General features: G+C 39.1%; 1 protein-coding gene across 1 annotated transcript in view; it reads left to right on the forward strand.

Annotated features, from left to right (window-relative positions):
* The window catches only part of RTTN (rotatin), a 117,528-nt gene that overhangs the window by 69,397 nt on the left and 30,811 nt on the right, over positions 1–17,320 (forward strand). The window contains exons 35-40 of the mRNA XM_089516951.1: positions 978–1,086; positions 3,647–3,842; positions 10,319–10,409; positions 12,567–12,720; positions 14,204–14,341; positions 16,941–17,152. Of these exons, the coding sequence (XP_089373077.1) occupies positions 978–1,086; positions 3,647–3,842; positions 10,319–10,409; positions 12,567–12,720; positions 14,204–14,341; positions 16,941–17,152 (900 nt within the window). The remainder of the gene's footprint in view (positions 1–977; positions 1,087–3,646; positions 3,843–10,318; positions 10,410–12,566; positions 12,721–14,203; positions 14,342–16,940; positions 17,153–17,320) is intronic.

Raw genomic sequence — 17,320 nt, forward strand, 5'->3', positions numbered from 1 at the left:
CTCTCAGCTGTAGAGTCCTCTGGCTCTGATGGGGCTCTTTAGATGTGAATGTGGCTCCCTTACTGCCATAAACTTCATATAGTGAAAGTGTGTCAAGACAAGGATATGTTTTGGAAATGCTGTTACAATGAAAAAAAATTCCTAATACATATCCTGTTAAAAATATTCTGACTCTTAAGAAAAGTCACTAAAATAAGATTCTTCCATATGTCTTGATCCAGCTAAGTCCTGTAATTGCACAGAACAGAACTGAGAAGTCTTTGTGGCAAAGGTCTAAGAGCAGTAGAGAACCTGTGATCCAGTTAGACTCTACCTCTAAGAATTTCTCACTATTGGTTAGATTGGCCAAGGCTGATAGGAATTTAAGTCTGACAATATCCAGAGGGCTACATGAGTCCCATTACTTGTTCTAGTTGTTGCTAGACTGCAGCTCACATCAACCACAGTCATTAGATGATCTGGCTGTGGATTATGCAAGTCAGAGTTTAGTGAGTTCTTGCTTCCCCTGGCCTAAGAGCTGACACATGCTTACTCCATTTTGGTAGGACTCTGAACAGAGTCATATTCTATTTTATTTTAGTCAGGATATTTTCTTTTTAGTTTCATGTGTTTATAACCCATGCTACAAAAATATAAGACGTCATGGTAACAGAATCTTTCCATTACTGACATACAATTTCTGCTTTGTCTACTTGAGAGTAATACATTTGATTTCGGTTTTGTTAGTGCCAAAAGTTGCCTAAATAAGCACACAAGAATCCTATTTTCTTATTAGTGAGCCTAAGCAGTCATGAATGCCCTGTGTTCAGAAATACTGACACAGAATTTACTGTGTTCAAACTAGAGAAGTTCACTGGTTGGGCCATGCTTTCTGTGTGCACATGATGCTCTTTGGACTCCAGCTAATGAAAATTGTCCAAAAAGACATGAATAATAACAGGCAAAATGTAATTACTGTATCTTGTTCTTTTTCTTAGATCATTTCATCATCACCATCCTTGGGGTGTGTTTCAGAGGTACCAGCACCTACATCACCACCTCTAGGTATTATTCGTGATGTGCCTGTTAATCGACTCATGGCTCAAGGTAAAAATTGTCAATCATGACCATGAGTCAGGATGTCATTTAAACATAAGCAAGGTCTTCTGGGGTGACTGGGTGTTTCTTCCCAGATTGTACCCAGCAGTAATCTCAATACATTATTGTACTGTAGAGGTCTGCATGTTCAGAGCGGGAGGAAAATAAAGACATTTAGCTTTGTGTAAAGGGCTGCCTTCAAGTATTTCTAGATTGCATCCATCAGAAGTTACACATTAGAAATTTTGCATTCCATGCCCTTTCCTGGGTGTCAAGATCCCATTATACTGGTGCTCCAACTAATTTGCTTCTTACCTAAACACCTATATATTTTCATAGTATTTGTTCCAATGGTGAAGAATTTGATTTTGACAATACAAGTTGAGTCTCTCTTATCTACAATGACGGGGACCAGAAATTTTGGGGATTTCAGATTTGTTTGGATTTTGGAATACTGTTGTCCCTTTACCTTTCTGGCTTTGACTTTTGCAGATTTGATTATTTGAAGTTATGATTAATATATACTGTCCAGGAATCTCTAGGTCCTCCACCACAACTCTGCCAGAAGTTGACTAAAGTTAAATAATAAATAATAAAAATTTTATTTATATACCACCCTTCTACAAAATCAGGGCGGTGCACAACATTCCACAAATTATAATAATACATATAAACAAATTATACATTCAGTTAAAATCCAATAAAATAATAAAACACTCCAGCCAGCTTGCCGTTGCTGATGAAGAGAAGAGGGTAGGGTTATTCGGGGCTCATATCAGGGTATGCCTGTGTGAATAGAAAAGTCTTCAGCCCCTTTTTAAACTGGGCCAGGGAGGTGGCTGAGCGGAGCTCAATGGGCAGAGAGTTCCAGAGGTTGGGGGCCGAGATGGTGAAGGCCCTCCTAGAAGTGGAAGCTAATCTAGCCCCTGGAACCCTTAGCAACTGCTGCCCAGTTGTTCTGAGTGTGTGAGGCGGATTGTATGGAGAGAGGCGGTCCTCAAGATACCCTGGGCCCAAGCCATTTAGGGCTTTATAGGTAATAACCAACACCTTGTATTGCGCCCGGAAGCGAATAGGCAGCTAGTGCAAATCCTTAAGCACTGGTGTTATATGACTGGCGCTGGATATGCCAGTGACCAGTCGGGCTGCCATATTCTGCACTAGTTGTAGCTTCCGGGTATGGTACAAGGGTTGCCCCATGTAGAGCGCATTGCAGAAGTCCAAGCGAGAGGTTACCAGAGCATGTACTACAGTTTCAAGGTCCCTCTGGCCCAGGTAGGGACGCAGCTGGCGTATCAGCTGAAGCTGATAACAGGTGCTCCTGACCGTCGCATCAACCTGAGATGTAAGGTGGAGCGACGAGTCAAGGAGCACCCCCAGACTGCGTACTGAGTCCTTCACAGGAAGCGTGATCCCATTCAGGACAGGTGGAACCACCACCTTCCCCGGGCCAGGAGAACCTATCACGAGCACCTCCGTTTTCTCTGGATTGAGGCTGAGTCTGTTTTCCCTCATCCAGCCCATTACCGACTCCAGACAGGCCACGAGAGGAGAGATGCCATCCCCGGTCACTGCATCAGTCGGAGACATAGAGAAGACTATTTGGGTGTCATCAGCGTACTGATAACCCCGCGCCCCATGTCTCCGGATGATCTCTCCCAGCGGTTTCATGTAAATGTTAAAAAGCATGGGAGACAGAATGGCTCCTTGAGGGACCCCAGATGTAAGGGCCCTCTTATCGGAGCACACGTCTCCCAGCTGCACCATCTGGAACCTCCCAGAGAGGTAGGACCGGAACCACTGGAGCGCAGTGCCCCCGATTCCCACCTCTGCCAGGCGCTCCAGAAGGATACCATGGTCTATGGTATCGAAAGCCGCTGAGAAGTTGTATTAGAGAACCTACAAGTTCCTAGAGAAAACACTTCTAAACATTTGTAGGGCCTCCAACATGATTCTTTGATCAACATATGGCAGATGCTGACCATAGAGTTGCTCTGGAAGACCTGGAGATTCCAAGAGTGGTGTTCTCTTAGGTAAGAAGAATAGTATTGTTGTTTTTTATTATTTGTGGTTTTTGACATTCATGGGGGTCCTTCACTCCTAACTCCAGTGAATGTCAAGGGACCACTGTATTTGCATACAGTGTGATATCTTGGAGAATGTGATATCTTGGAGATGGGACCTAAGTCTAAACATGAAACTGATTTATATTTCATATACACCTTATTCACATAGCCTGAAGGTAATTTTATACAAAATATTTTTAATAATTTTTTGCATGAAACAAAGTTTATATACACTAAACCATCAAAAAGCAAAGGTATCACAATCTCATCCATCCATATGGACAATTTTGGATTTTGGAGTATTTTGAATTTTCGAATTCCAGATAAAGGAGACTCAACCTAAGCTTTGAACCCGTGTGTGCATGGAATCTGACTGGCCAAACCCCCTTTATTTATATGTAAATGAGGAATATATCTTTGTGTTTTGTGTATATTCACGCCTCATCTCCAAGCAATTATGTTATTCAGATATTTGTTCTCTCTCTCTGAATTTTGTGTTCTAGGTCAGAGTGACACAACCACAACTGCTTCAAGTCTACGTGATTCCCAGCAGTCTATCATTAGTTCTCATCAGTGTACAGTGGTTACACCCCCTCTCCTGTCAGCTGTTTGCAGTTTACTGGACAACCTGCTGATTGTCACTCCAAAAGATACTGGAATTGCTCTTCAGCGATCACATATACTAACTGCTCTCAGTAGGTAAGAGATCAATACCTCCTGAGGTAACAAAAAGACAGAGAACATGAAGAGGACAAATGCTACTTGAAGCAATGTTTCAAATACTGATTAGCAGCTGAGAATTTTGAAAGCTCAAAAAGAACTTTTGAAATAGAGCTAGAAGAGCTATAGCAAAGAGTAGGAAAGATTTGGAGTATCAGTTAGGTTTTTATAAATATAGGCCATGGGTGGGTGCAGGTTGTGGATCTCACTTCTGTGCCCACTGAAACTCCCCACCATAAACTCCCCACCAGTCCATAGAAAGCTCCCCCAAGCATGTGAAAATATGAAAATACCCTCATTCCACCTCCAGAAGTACACCAGAACCCACAGAGCCTTCAAATACCTCCATTTGCCTCTGCATGCCCTCTCAAAATAGTGGCAGATGATAAAACACCACTCTCTGTCACCATTTTAAGAGCGATTGCAGTGGAAAATAGATATTTGGGTGTGCTGGCCATGGGGGGGGGGGGGGGGGGCTGAAAGGGAATTGCTGGGAGGGGGCTGAAGTGGAATTGGACTCTGGCTTCCACACTGTTGTTAACCCATGACTCTGGGCTATTACCAAAACAATTTGTAGGTGTGTTGTTGTTTGTTGTTGTTTTGAGGTGAAATTAACAAACAAAAATAATTTTTTATTTGTACTCTGGTCAGAATCCTCCATACTACACTGGCAGAACTGCATCAGTACAGGCAGTGATGGCAAAAGCAAAAGGCTACAGCTGTGGCTGTGAAGGAGGATGTTAGTGAAATAAGGCTGCTCAGAGTCATCAGATTTTGTCTGCTTTCTATTGCTATTACCAAGCTACCCTGAGAAAACTGCAGCTGTTAACATACTGCACCCACAGGGTTCTTACCTTTTTCCAGTATCTAAGACAGGGGTAGGCAACCTGTGGCCCGCGGGCTGGATGCGGCCCGTGGGCCGGATGTGGCCCGGCAAGGCCTTGGGACCGGCCCCAGCCTGGTCCTGCCGCCGATTGCCACCGGGGCCTTTGGAGGGCAATTGTCTATAGAAGCCTCAGAAACATGCATTTATATTAACATTTTTTAAAAAATGAGCAATTTTTTTTCACGTGTCCTCCATTTTTTTTAAAAAAGTGTCTTCCATTTGAAAATTTTGTCCTACATTTGACCTGGTTTATTTATATATTTAAATTTTTTTAAAAAAATATTTAATTATTTATTTTTTGGCTTCAGCCCCCCAGTTGTCTGAGGGACAGCAACCCGGCCCCCGGCTCAAAAAGGTTGCCTACCCCTGATCTAAGATTTGTTTATGGAAAGCCTGTAAGATGCCTGTGTCCCAGTCTTCCGACATGTACAAGTCATATTAATGGCAGCACTAGAAAAGTAATGCAATTTGCAAATATTCACAGAGACAATGATGTAAACATTTGAAAAGTGTGTATGACTGGTGTAAACTTTGGAAAATTGTAATATTGTTAAATGTTTGAGTGAAATATTTCTACCTTATCTTGTAACAGTTAAAAAAGTCTTAAAATTCAAAAGTCTCTCACTCACAGATATATGAGATGATGCCTTTATACTAAGAGTACTGCTTCTTTTTTTACCTTTTCTTTTGTCATTCTGGCTAAACCCTAGTGTCTTACAGTTTGTCTCTAAGGAAACAACATCCCACTGCTTGGTGCAGTGTGGTGCAGTCCCCTTTATTAAGTAAGCTAGAACAGTGATTCAGTATCCTTAGCGGACCAAATGCATCTATTACCTTAGTATCCTAACTTATATAGGACTGTGAATAGTCTGTCATTGCTAAATGGTAAATAAGTATCATCTATTAAATAAATCCCAACTTAACTCCAAATTAACTGGGACATTTGCTGTTATGCTCACAGCTTTTAAAAAATGAAGTTTAAAATTGGGGAATAGATAGGTATAAATAGATACATAGGGGGATAGTAGATAATTAAGTACCACTATGGTGGGAAGGTAAACAGTATTCTGTGCAATCATGGTGGCCACATGATCACAGAGTAGTCTCTGACAACGCTGATTCTTCAGTTTAGTAATGGAGAAGAGCACCACTTGACAACCTTGTTAACGGGTAATACTTTTACCGTTATTTTTAAGTTTGGGGAACTGCACTTTCTTCTTTCTCTCCTTTTGGCAGCAATGAGGAGTCTGTAGTATGTTAGTTCTGCCGCTGCACCACGTTCCTTATCAAAATAACAGACCTCCTGCAGTCCCACTTGATGTAGGAAAAATAGGCAACTTTTTGTCTTATTCCCCAGAAGTAATTTCACCACTACACTTCTCTGTATTACAACCATTCCTCATCCTGCATGGATGCAAATATAGGCTTACATATACTGAGAAGGATAGACCCTCTATCCTGAGCTTCCCTTACACTGAACCAGATGAGTATATTTCTGTTAAGTATTCTGGAGTGTGTGTGTGTATGTGTACATCAGTTTGAAACCATGAATTTCATAGAGTTTTTTGGGATAAGGAACACTCGGAAGTGGTTTGTCTGGTCCTTCCTCTGAAATATAGCCTACACCACCTGCTATTTGTTGGTGTTCTCCCATTCAATTACTAACCAGGGCTGACCCAGCTTAGCTTCCAAGTTCAGACAGTATCTGATGCATTTAGGGTATTTAGGGAGCATAGTTCAGTCCAAATCCCGGGTTTGGTGTAACCAAATCAACTGCAGTTGTCAATTCAAGCAAATTTGCTACAGCAGAAGAACAAGTAAAGAGAAGTTCAGAAAACTGCTTTGATAATAAAATGATCTAAAGAACATTGTTAGTTAATTAAAGGTGTTTGGATCCTAGAAATAACTTGCTAAAGCAGATTTCAGGGGAAGAATATTTGTGTGCTTCCATAGCATAGCCTAAGGCCAGTCTTCCTCCTTTCTAGCCATAGGAAGACAAATAAAGTCTCTTTTACAGAAAGCAGTGACTTCTGTAAGGGTGGCCCATCCTGGAATGTTCAAAAGAATGCAGATTCTACACCTACTTGGCTATTTAGATTGTATTATCAATTGCTATCAAATCAGGGTCAACTTCTGGTGACCCTCCAAGACATCCTGTCATCAGCAGCCCTTGTTACTTTCTGGGCTGTAGCTTTCTTGATTGAGTCTATCCACTTAAAATTAAGCCTTCCTTCTCTCCTACTACCTCCCATTTTACTGAACACTATCTAATCTTCTGATGATTCATGTTGTCTCATGATATGGTACCAGCTTCGGCTGATACGCCAACTGCGCCCCTGTCTGGACCGAAAGGACCTTGAAACTGTAGTACACACACTGGTAACCTCTCACTTGGATTTCTGTAATGCGCTCTACATGGGGCTACCTTTGTACCAGGTTCGGAAGCTTCAGTTAGTTCAAAATGCTGCAGCCAGATTGGTCACCGGAACGTCAAGGGCGGACCACATAAGTCCTATATTCAGATCTCTTCACTGGCTGCCAATCAGCTTCCGGGCCCAATACAAAGTGTTGGTTATCACCTATAAAGCCCTACATGGCTTGGGCCCGAGTTACTTGAGGGAACGCCTCTCCCTACATAATCCGCCCCGCACTCTCAGAACTACAGGAAAGTATCTACTGGAGTACTCTCGAGTGAGAATGGCTGCAACTCACCAACGAGCATTTACAGCAGCAGCTCTGGTGTGTTGGAATAAACTCCCTGAAGATATCCGACTCAGTTCTTCTCTATATGCTTTCAAGAAGGCATTGAAAACCTATCTTTTCCACCTAGCATACCCCTCTGACTCTTTATAGAGAAAGTTATCCCCTATTGATGTGTACCTCTAGATGTTTAATCAATGATGTGAGATTTTAACCTGTTTTGATATAATGTTTTATGTAAGTGTACTATTGATTGTATATTGTTTTGTAATTTGATGAAATGTTTATCTTCCCGTTGCTGTAAACCGCTTTGATCTTTTTGGAAAAGCGGTATAGAAATAAAGATATTATTATTATTATTATTATTATTATTATTATTATTATTATTTGGCCAAAGTACAATAGCCTCAGTTTGGTCATTTTGTTATTTAGCAAAAAGTCACTTGAATTAATTTATTGGTCATTTTGGCAGTCCATGGTATCTGTGGAAGTCACTTACAGCACCACATTTCAAATGAGCTGATCTTCTTCCTGTCAGCTTTTTTCACTGTCCAGTATTCACAACCATACATAGAAATTGGGAATAGGATCAAATGAATAATCCTGATTCCATTAAGGTTCTTCTCTGTCTCCATAGTTGCCTTTCCAGGTTCTAGTCTTCTCCTAATTTCTTGACTACAGTCTCCATTTTGATATATGATTGAGCTAAGACGTGGAAAATCTTTAACTGTTTCAATATCGTTATCATCTACTTTAAAATTATACAAATCATCTGTGATCATTGTTTCTGTTTTCTTAATGTAGCTCTCCTTTTTACTCTTTCCTTGACTTTCCTCAGTAGTCAACCCAAATCTTTGCTATTTTCTGTTAGAAGTATGGTATTATCTGCATATCTTAAATTGTTGATGTTCTTGCCTCCAGTTTTCATTCTTCCTTCCTCTTTATGGTATGTTCTGTGTATAAATTAAATAGAGTTATAAAATGCAGCCTTGCCTGACCCCCTTGCTAATTGAATTCTACAGGGATGTTTTTAAGTTGTATTTTGGCATGACGATTTAGTATACTCCTTTAGCATTACACTAATTTTGATATCAGAAGTCTGGAGACCAGACTTCAAATTCCCGCTAGAGTTTAAAAACCCAGTGGGTGACCTTGGGCAAGTCACATTTTTTCAGACTCAGAAGATGACAGTATAAAATCCCCTCTGAAGAAACTTGCCAAGAAAGCCCTATGACATGGAGACACACAGAAAGCTCACTGTGTATGCCACAACTGCCCATAATCTTGTTCTTGCAGAGAGAATAGAATATATCCATCTTCTGTTTCCAATTATGTAGTCTATTTGATTTTTGTGTTGGCCACCAGCTGATGAATGTATATATACTTGTCTGTTTGGTTGCTTGAAGAATAAGTTGGCAATGAACTCATTGTTGGCCTCACAAATTTTAATAAGCCCTCATCTTATTTCCTGCTCCTAAGCCAAGTTATCCTATAAATCTGATTGTGTTCTGCTTCCTTCTTTCTCATTCCAATTGCCTATTACTATCAACATGACCTTTTTGTTGTGTGATCAATTCCTCCTGGACTTTGTAAATGGAGCATAAACTTGGATTATAGTTATATTGATAGGTTTTCCCCTGAACTATTACTGGGATTATTTGATTACACTTCGCATTGTATCCCTTGACTGCTTTTGTTACATCTTTCATCATTATTAATGCCGCTCCATTTCTTCTTAGATTTTCATTTCCTGTGCTAAAATGTGTAATTGGACTGAAAATGTCCTATTCCTGTCCACTCTAGCTCGCTCACCCAAGTATTGCAATGCTTATACTTTCCATTTATTTTTAAAAATTAATTTCTGGATTTCCCAATTCAAGCTTCTCACATTCCATCTTCCTATTATATATGTTGTGCAGAATCAGACTTTCCTTTCACTTCATAAACATCTGAACGTTGTTTCAGCTTGGCCCAGCTGTGTCTTTAACCAAAGCTGTTCCCCATTAATTCTTGTATGCCTTCCAACATGAAAGTTCCATCTTATGACATTATTTCTTTTTTTCATTTTTGATTGCCTCATCATAGGGTTTCATGATCAAAGGCATTTAGGAGTGGTTTACCGGTACCTCCTCAACGCATAGTACTGACAAAGTCAGCTAAAGTGTCACTACTGTTGTCTCTGAGAAATCCGGCACCTGTATCAGTCTCCTACCCCACCCCACAGATTGCTGCCCAGTAGCTGCTTGGCACAGTAGTCTGGCTTGCCTGATGACCTATTAGTAGCAGTGCTACCATCAGCATAGCCTCTTGCCTCATAGGAGCACACAGTCCCACCACCATCGAAAGGTATTGCCAAGGTGGGGATTATTAAAATACATTTCTGGAAAACAGGAGTGGGGCAGGATTGGATCTGTAACAGACATAACTATGCATCCAGTCATCTGAGTGTGTGCCCAAGACCTTCACAGGACAAAAGAAAGGTGTTTTCCTCTCCCCTCACCCATATGGATGATATAACCTGTGGTCTCCAGATAAAGAATGCCCAAAAGATATTATTTTCATATAATTTATTTTATGCCCCTTCTTCTGTTATTTTCGGGGCAGAGAAATTGTATCAATGGGTTCTTTGCATGATTGCTCTGCCATGTTCACGTGGACACACCCATGTTATACCACCTACATGGTGTTAGGACAGAGGCACTGAACAACCCCAAAGCAAAGACAAAAATATAAATCAACTACATTTTGAGTATGCAAACACTTTCTTTTAGAATTCTTGAAACATACAAACAACATTGGCTACATGTTGACGTTCAGTGTTCAAATTTATATCTACTTCCCTAACATAACTGCCTCTATTTTGTATTAGTCTTGTAAATGCAGGTTTGATTGAGAGATGTATCTTGGAAATGAAGGCACCTTTGCCTCAGCCATCTCATGAGGAATATGCAAAAATTCAGGTTAGTTGGTGCATGTTTGGTCTTTATTCCATTCTGCTCGAACAGTTTCTTGCATATAGGATGATAGCCTTTAGGGCTGAAGGGTGGGGTATAAATACCAAAAATAAATAAATAAATAGTAGTGGGAAATGTTTGTTTTTTCAAGTTGATTTAATGATCTATCATTCTACTGTTTCAAGTTATTTGAGATGTCTATTACCAAAACTACAGCATAGGCGCTTTCTTGAGAATTGTAAAAAGGGTGTGGTTTCTCATGTGAGAAATTTGGACAGTAAGAAAAAGCTACTGCTTTAGAAAAGAAAAGAAAATGAAGTGTAATGCTAAGGTGATGCTGTGCACATGTAACCATCTGAATGCATATCCAGATCAACAGTCCTGTGGATTGTTTGTTGTTGGGTTTATTGTTTTGGTTTTTTTTGTCATGTTCAGTTTACACACATTTTGTGATAATGCATTGTACAAGAGGGAGGTGCATGTTGCTGAGAATGTCCTCTGTAGCAGAGATTCAAAATATTGCACTGCCTCTGGACAAATGACTTTCTATTCATCATAATCCAACATTGTACATCTTTACAAAGATGTCAGTTTACTGGTTTTCTTGTTCAAGTGTCTGTGTACTGCATACCATTACAGCCTGAATGTCCATCCTATAGTTTACTTTATTCTCTTCTCTCCTCCCATTCACTCTCTCTCACTCTCTTTGGGGAAAAAGAGACATGCTGCTTGGAGTGGTCCCAAACAAGCCACCAGCAAGTAGCGATTTTTCACCACTCCTTTTGCCAGTGTCTTCAGGCCACATCTGTGGTGTGCGTCATCTGCACGCCACGCTCCTGAAGTGCCTGCAAGCTGCTCCTTTTGGGCTGTCTGTTTTGTGCCCCCCATATATAATGTATAATATATAATGTTTATATGTAATTTGTATCCCACCTTTCTCCCAATTTGGGACCCAAAACAGTTTGAAACTAGCAGTGTATTCATGGCCTCATTTGCCACAAAATTAATCTCCATATTTTTAATTACTTGGCATGGGGCTGCAGTAGAAGAACAGTTTGTTAGGGTTTTTTGTTTGTTTATTTATTTTATATCCTGGCTTTTTCCCAGAACAAACATGAAAACAGTTATATTAGTTACCATATCAAATAATAATTTACAACAGCATAAAATCATTTAAAAAATATAACAAGCACTTCACTAAAAACACTTCTGCACACTTCATTAATCTACAAGTTAGACTAGGTCACATCTGATCTTGGAAACTAAGCAGAGTTTGCCCTGATAAGTACCTGAATGGGAGAGTATCAACAAATACCAGGTGCTGTAGGCTATATTTCAGAGGCAGGAACTAGCAAAACGACCTCTGAGTAGTCCTTGCCTAAGAAAACCCTATAAAATTCATTGGGCTGCCATAAGTCAACCGGTAACTTGAAGGCATATGCACGCATGCGCACGCATATATGCATACACACACACACCTATTCCAGAGAAAGAATTGTCACCTACTAACTAGAGGAAGAGCAGTTCCTTTTTAGTAGGGAATACGTTGGACAGATTGTTTATAATTCTGAACTGTCTCTTCCCTGTAAGTTGATCTATTTATTTTGCTTTTTAATTTTTTTTGTGGGAGTAATATGTTTTAATTAAACTGTATCTGGTTGTGCCTGCTTGACAGACATTCTCCTGTGTTGCTCCCAGACTGTAAGATGTACTGCCCAGAGTTACAGTATGTACAGCGCTGTGTAAATTTACAGCGCTTTCTAAATAAACGTTAATAATAATAATAATAACCTTTTTAAAATTGTTTATTTATTTTATTTGTATTCCACTTTTCTTCCAATAAGAAACCCAAGATGGCTCACTGAATATATTAAAACAAAATACAACTATTATTTGGAAGTATGTGCAGGGACATTAAATCAAATTGGCTTTTATACTGTATTGACATTTATTGATGATTGATTTTAGTTGTTTTAATGCCTGATTTGTTTTTAGTGATAGTTTCATTGTTCAGCTTATTTTTAGTGCTTTGAGCTATCTTATGCACAATTTACAGTGGAAAAGGAGACTATGAATGTATAACACAATAATGTACAACTGTCTAAAATGATAGACTGTAGAAATGGAAGTATCTGAACCAAATCATTTTGTGTGTTTAAACAGGTTTTGTCTCTACTGCAGTTTATTTCATCCTTGTCTCAACTCCTGCAATCATGTTTGTTGATAGATACTTGTCTTGTGATGCAAGATGAGTTACTGATGCCTCTCTTGGAGAATACCTTTGTAGTTCTTTCCCTTCACTCTAAGGATGGCTTAGGTAACTATGTGATGTAAAGAGTAAGTTTCCCAAGGCTTCGAACACAAAACTGGTTGCTAGGTTTCAGAAAGTAACATTTTTCTTAATTTACAGGTCCCTGAGATCCCTGCATGTTTATCTGAATTTTTCCATTCAGCCTATATTGCTGCCAGCATTGACTAGGCCCTTGTTGTCCTCTGGAACTAAGCAATAAAGATGCCACTGCCATTGCATGTGTGTGCCTGGGTGCAGAAGCTGTCCATCTTCTTCTGGCAGCAAAAACGAGCTGCCTCTGCCACATGCTTGTGTTAGAAATTCCCCAAAAATATCAAACATATTATGCTAATTGAGGTTCAATATAATATGATTCACGTAGTATGATAGATAACATTCTCTATTTTGAGAATAAGCCCGAGGTTTCTATTATTAATCCTCCCATTTCTTTAATACAACAGTTCTGCATTTTATCTAAACATTCAGTAAAAAGGTATATCAGATTTGATGCCATTGGACTGCAATAGCATTGTTGATATGTTCAGAACCTGTGGGGTTAGGTGGTGTATAGATTTCATTGTTTATGTTAGCATAACATTTTGTGAGATGGTTTAAAAATCTTGCGTGAATAGTCATTTTTTTCTAAAATAAAATCCATTTTACATTTAGCTAAATGGTCTTGAGCATGGCAAGGAGACCTGAAATCTTGAATTCCAAGGTGTTGAATTCCAATTTCCATGAGCGCTTAGCCTGTCTCCTCAGTAGTGAGGCATGATGAGACTAGCGGCTCATCAACATCTGGATGGTCAATGGTTTCCCCCTTCAGATACTTCTGTAGCACCAAGACTCTAAGGTTGTAATCCTGTGTCCACCTAGTTGAAACTAAAACCAATTGAACTATCTTGAACTTACTTATGAGTAGATATGTTAGAGAATTACATTGAAAATCTCTTCATGCCTGGATATTTCATAGATGTGTGTAGCTGCAGTTGCTTTGAAATTTAGGGCTTACAGTGTTTTCCACACCTCTGAAGCCCACTCACTTCTCTAAAATTACAGCTTCTTTTTCTAAAATCTTTTGAGAGAAGTTCTAATCCATTCACATGAAGGACCAAAGTTCTTCTAAATTTAAGCATATTATGAGTAAAAGGACACTTATTAATGGCAGATATTATCAGTTTGTTCTTCTTTAATGTAGCGTTCAAAATTAAATTTAAAATGCCAGCTTATAACATTAGTCGCCTGCCTATCTTAGTAGGCTTACAAAATATGCTACTGAGACTAACTTTATTTTGCTATATACACTTTTTCATTAACTTCAAGCCATATGACTACATTTATCTACATTTATAGTATTGTATTTTAGCTGTAGGTTTATGAGTTTTTAATTGTGTTTTGTATTTTAACATGCTGTACTCTGTCTTGAGGAGAGGCAGGAAAGAAATTATTATCATTATTATTATTATTATTATTATTATTATTATTATTATTTGTTCATTTTAATTGGCAGACTCTGAGCTATCAGCAGCAGTTCACCAAACTTGGAAAGACCTATTCAGCTTTTTGACTATACTGTTAAGAAAATGTGGCCATACCTCTCTACCATTTGTGGCTGCAGCGCTTGCAAAACACTGGACTTCTGTAATAGGTGACATTTCCTTTTGAATGCCTTAATATTTGCAGGGTCTACAAAAGCAAGTGTAAATGAGTGTAGCTGCTAGCATCATTGTGCTATTTTATTATACAGTGTGATGTATTTTTCTAACGCCTTTCCCAAAGTTCATCAAAATTAACTCTCAGTTGCTAAATGGACAATCAGGTGTTTGGTTGTTGTGTTTTGTTTTATTATGATATCACATGCTCCTGACTGACCAAGTGACCATTGCCATCTGTATTCTTTTTTTTAAAATGGTATAAGGACCTAATGTAACTTTTAGTAATTGAAAGTGGGACTTCTTGTAGGTACAGCTGGTTCTGCAAGGATGAAAAAAAAGTTGCATCTGCTGAAATTGTTCTTCATAGATGTTTGAGGTACAGGAGGTCTGTTATCTGTGTCTAGTCCACAATTGTGGCACATTGTCTTATGCATGACAGGCAGGAGCTAGAAAGGAAGCAGAAACTGGGAAGCATCCAATGAAATCCACAGAAAAATTGGAGACACCTCTCAAGATGTTCAAAGATGGTTGTTTTATTAGTAAAAAGCCTGACACGTTTCAGCTTGTCTGTAATTGTAAGCCCTTTTACAGGGAGCTATATTGAATCAAACTTAAGAAATATCTGGACCAGGAAGTCTCAAAACATTTACTCGGCATCAAATGGTTTCAGTAAATGATTTGAGAGTTCCTGGCCCTGAAGGGAGGGCTTAAGACAGGCCAAAACACATCAGGTTTTTTATTCTGAGATAGAGTTAGAGTCACTCTTAGGAATGGAAGAGTGACAAGCCCATTCTGAGCATGCCCCTGTTGACTGCTGTCTTAATCTCTTAAGTTTTTCTCCTTAAGTCTAAGATAGGAACTCATAAACAATTACAGAATACTAAAACATTACTAACTTGTTTGTTCACACATGGGGCAAATGTATGGAGAACAGAATGATTCATGGATGTCTGCAAGAGGATCCTTTTTTTAAAAAAGCCACTGCTCATACATAGATGCAAGCAGTTCTATTCAGTACAGTTGGCCCACTGGGGTTTGGCTCCAGGGCCTTCTGTGGATACCAAATCCATGGATGCGCAAGTCCCATTAAATACAGTGGTGTAGTTAAATGGTGCCTCTTATATAAAATGGCAAAATCAAGGTTTGCTTTCTGGAATTTATATGTTTTAAAAAACATTTTCTAGCTGTGGATGGTTGCATTTCTGGATAAGGAATCTGTGAATACAGAGGGCCAACTGTATTCAGGTGTCGAGGGCAGTAACCAAACTCTGTGAGGGTAGGTTGGTGTGATGTCATGGAGGTGCAGGCCCTCACTGTCATCTGTGCTTTACAATATATAGGTCTTGAGCTGTTACCCTTTCTAGTGTTTGGAATGTTACTTTTAAAAAGAATGAGTATAAAAAACCTGCTTGTGAGGACATTAGCTAAAACAATACAAATAAATTCTTTATAATTTGACTGATTTCTTGACAGATTGTAAGAATTTAAATTTGTGTTACTTTGATCTAAGACAGTTGTTCGCAAATGGTGGGGCAGGACTTGGGTGGGGCACAGGAGTTGCTCAGAGTGTGTGAAACTTGGAGAGCCTGATTCCCTGTTCCTCTTCTTCTCTCCAAATTTTTTAATGAGTGAATTTTACACATGTATTGAGTTAAATATTGAATGTATTTAAATAAATATGTTCTAATTTGAACAATGCTGTTTCTTTATAAAGTATTAAAATATGCACATAAATATGCAAATAAAAATATGCACACTAAACAAACAAAATGTTTTTGTTCATATACCACATGGGGGGAGGGCGACTTCCACATGTAGATGTGAAGGGGGAAAAGTTTGACAACCACTGGTCTAAGGCCAACACTGTATCCTTTGTACTTTGCTGGCTCCTTTCATAGTGTTCAACCATTTTCTGGAGACTGAAAGTATACAGAAATGTTTTTCTCCATTTTTTCAGGATGATTAGTTTTTATGTTGTCACAATATCCTTTAATAAAATGCCCATTAGGTCTCTGAAGAAATTGTTCAGGTTACTAGCAGATTATGTCAGACTCCATAACTTACATCTTCAACAAACCGGCAATAAACGCTATCTCAGGGCAGAGTAGGGATGTGGCGTCCACACAACGCACGCCCTGACGCTGCCCTGATGCCACTGTCATGCTGTGCACCCAACTGCAGGGCAGGTGGCGTCACAGTGCTCCTTTGGCACTGCGTCCAGGTGAAGCTATGGTGCCCTTTCTGTGGCACAAAAAGGAGCCGTTTTTTGCAGTTCCTTTTTTCACCGCTGAAAGGCCAGATCGGGGCTGTGGCATGCAGTTACCGTGGCCCCAATCTGGTGAAGAAAGAGGCAGCTGCAGGCCGCCCCTTAGGGGCGGCTTATTTAGCTCCTTAATTTACAGATAAAACCTAATTTGAAATATAAATTATAGTCCAAGTGTTAATTAATCTATGTATTTGTTTATTTCAAATAATATCCTACCCTGTTTCAGAAGATCTCTACTACCTTGCATATACTTTTTAAACTAATGTATTAATATTCTATTCATTACATATCATTTGTGTATTTTTTGTGTTTCTTTGATCTTCTAGATACAATTTGTGAATGTATATGTCTGGCTGCCACACGCCCTGACCTGTATGTGGCCTGCTTACAATTCCTTGCCATTCTCTTTTCTGAAGAAGGAATGAGAGAGCTGTGCAATAAAGAGGATGCATCCTACCACCCAACCATAGCTTTTCTTTTGGATGATGATGTGAAAAGCCAGTTATCAGTAACAAAACTCTGTGAATTGATAATTCAGGTAAAAACTTACCTTAAGATTTCAATGTACTAATTTTCAGAGTTAAATTATTATTCTTTGTGTCACTGCTTTCATGTCCCATATTGAGAGAAATGCAAGATATAAAGGAAATAAAATATAAATAAAAATGCACTGTAATATCTACTACAATTTGAGATGTATATAAAA

This window comes from Sceloporus occidentalis, unplaced genomic scaffold (genome assembly GCF_023333645.1).
Source record: "Sceloporus occidentalis isolate IW3139 unplaced genomic scaffold, rSceOcc1.0.p SCAF_3, whole genome shotgun sequence".
NCBI lineage: Eukaryota > Metazoa > Chordata > Lepidosauria > Squamata > Phrynosomatidae > Sceloporus > Sceloporus occidentalis.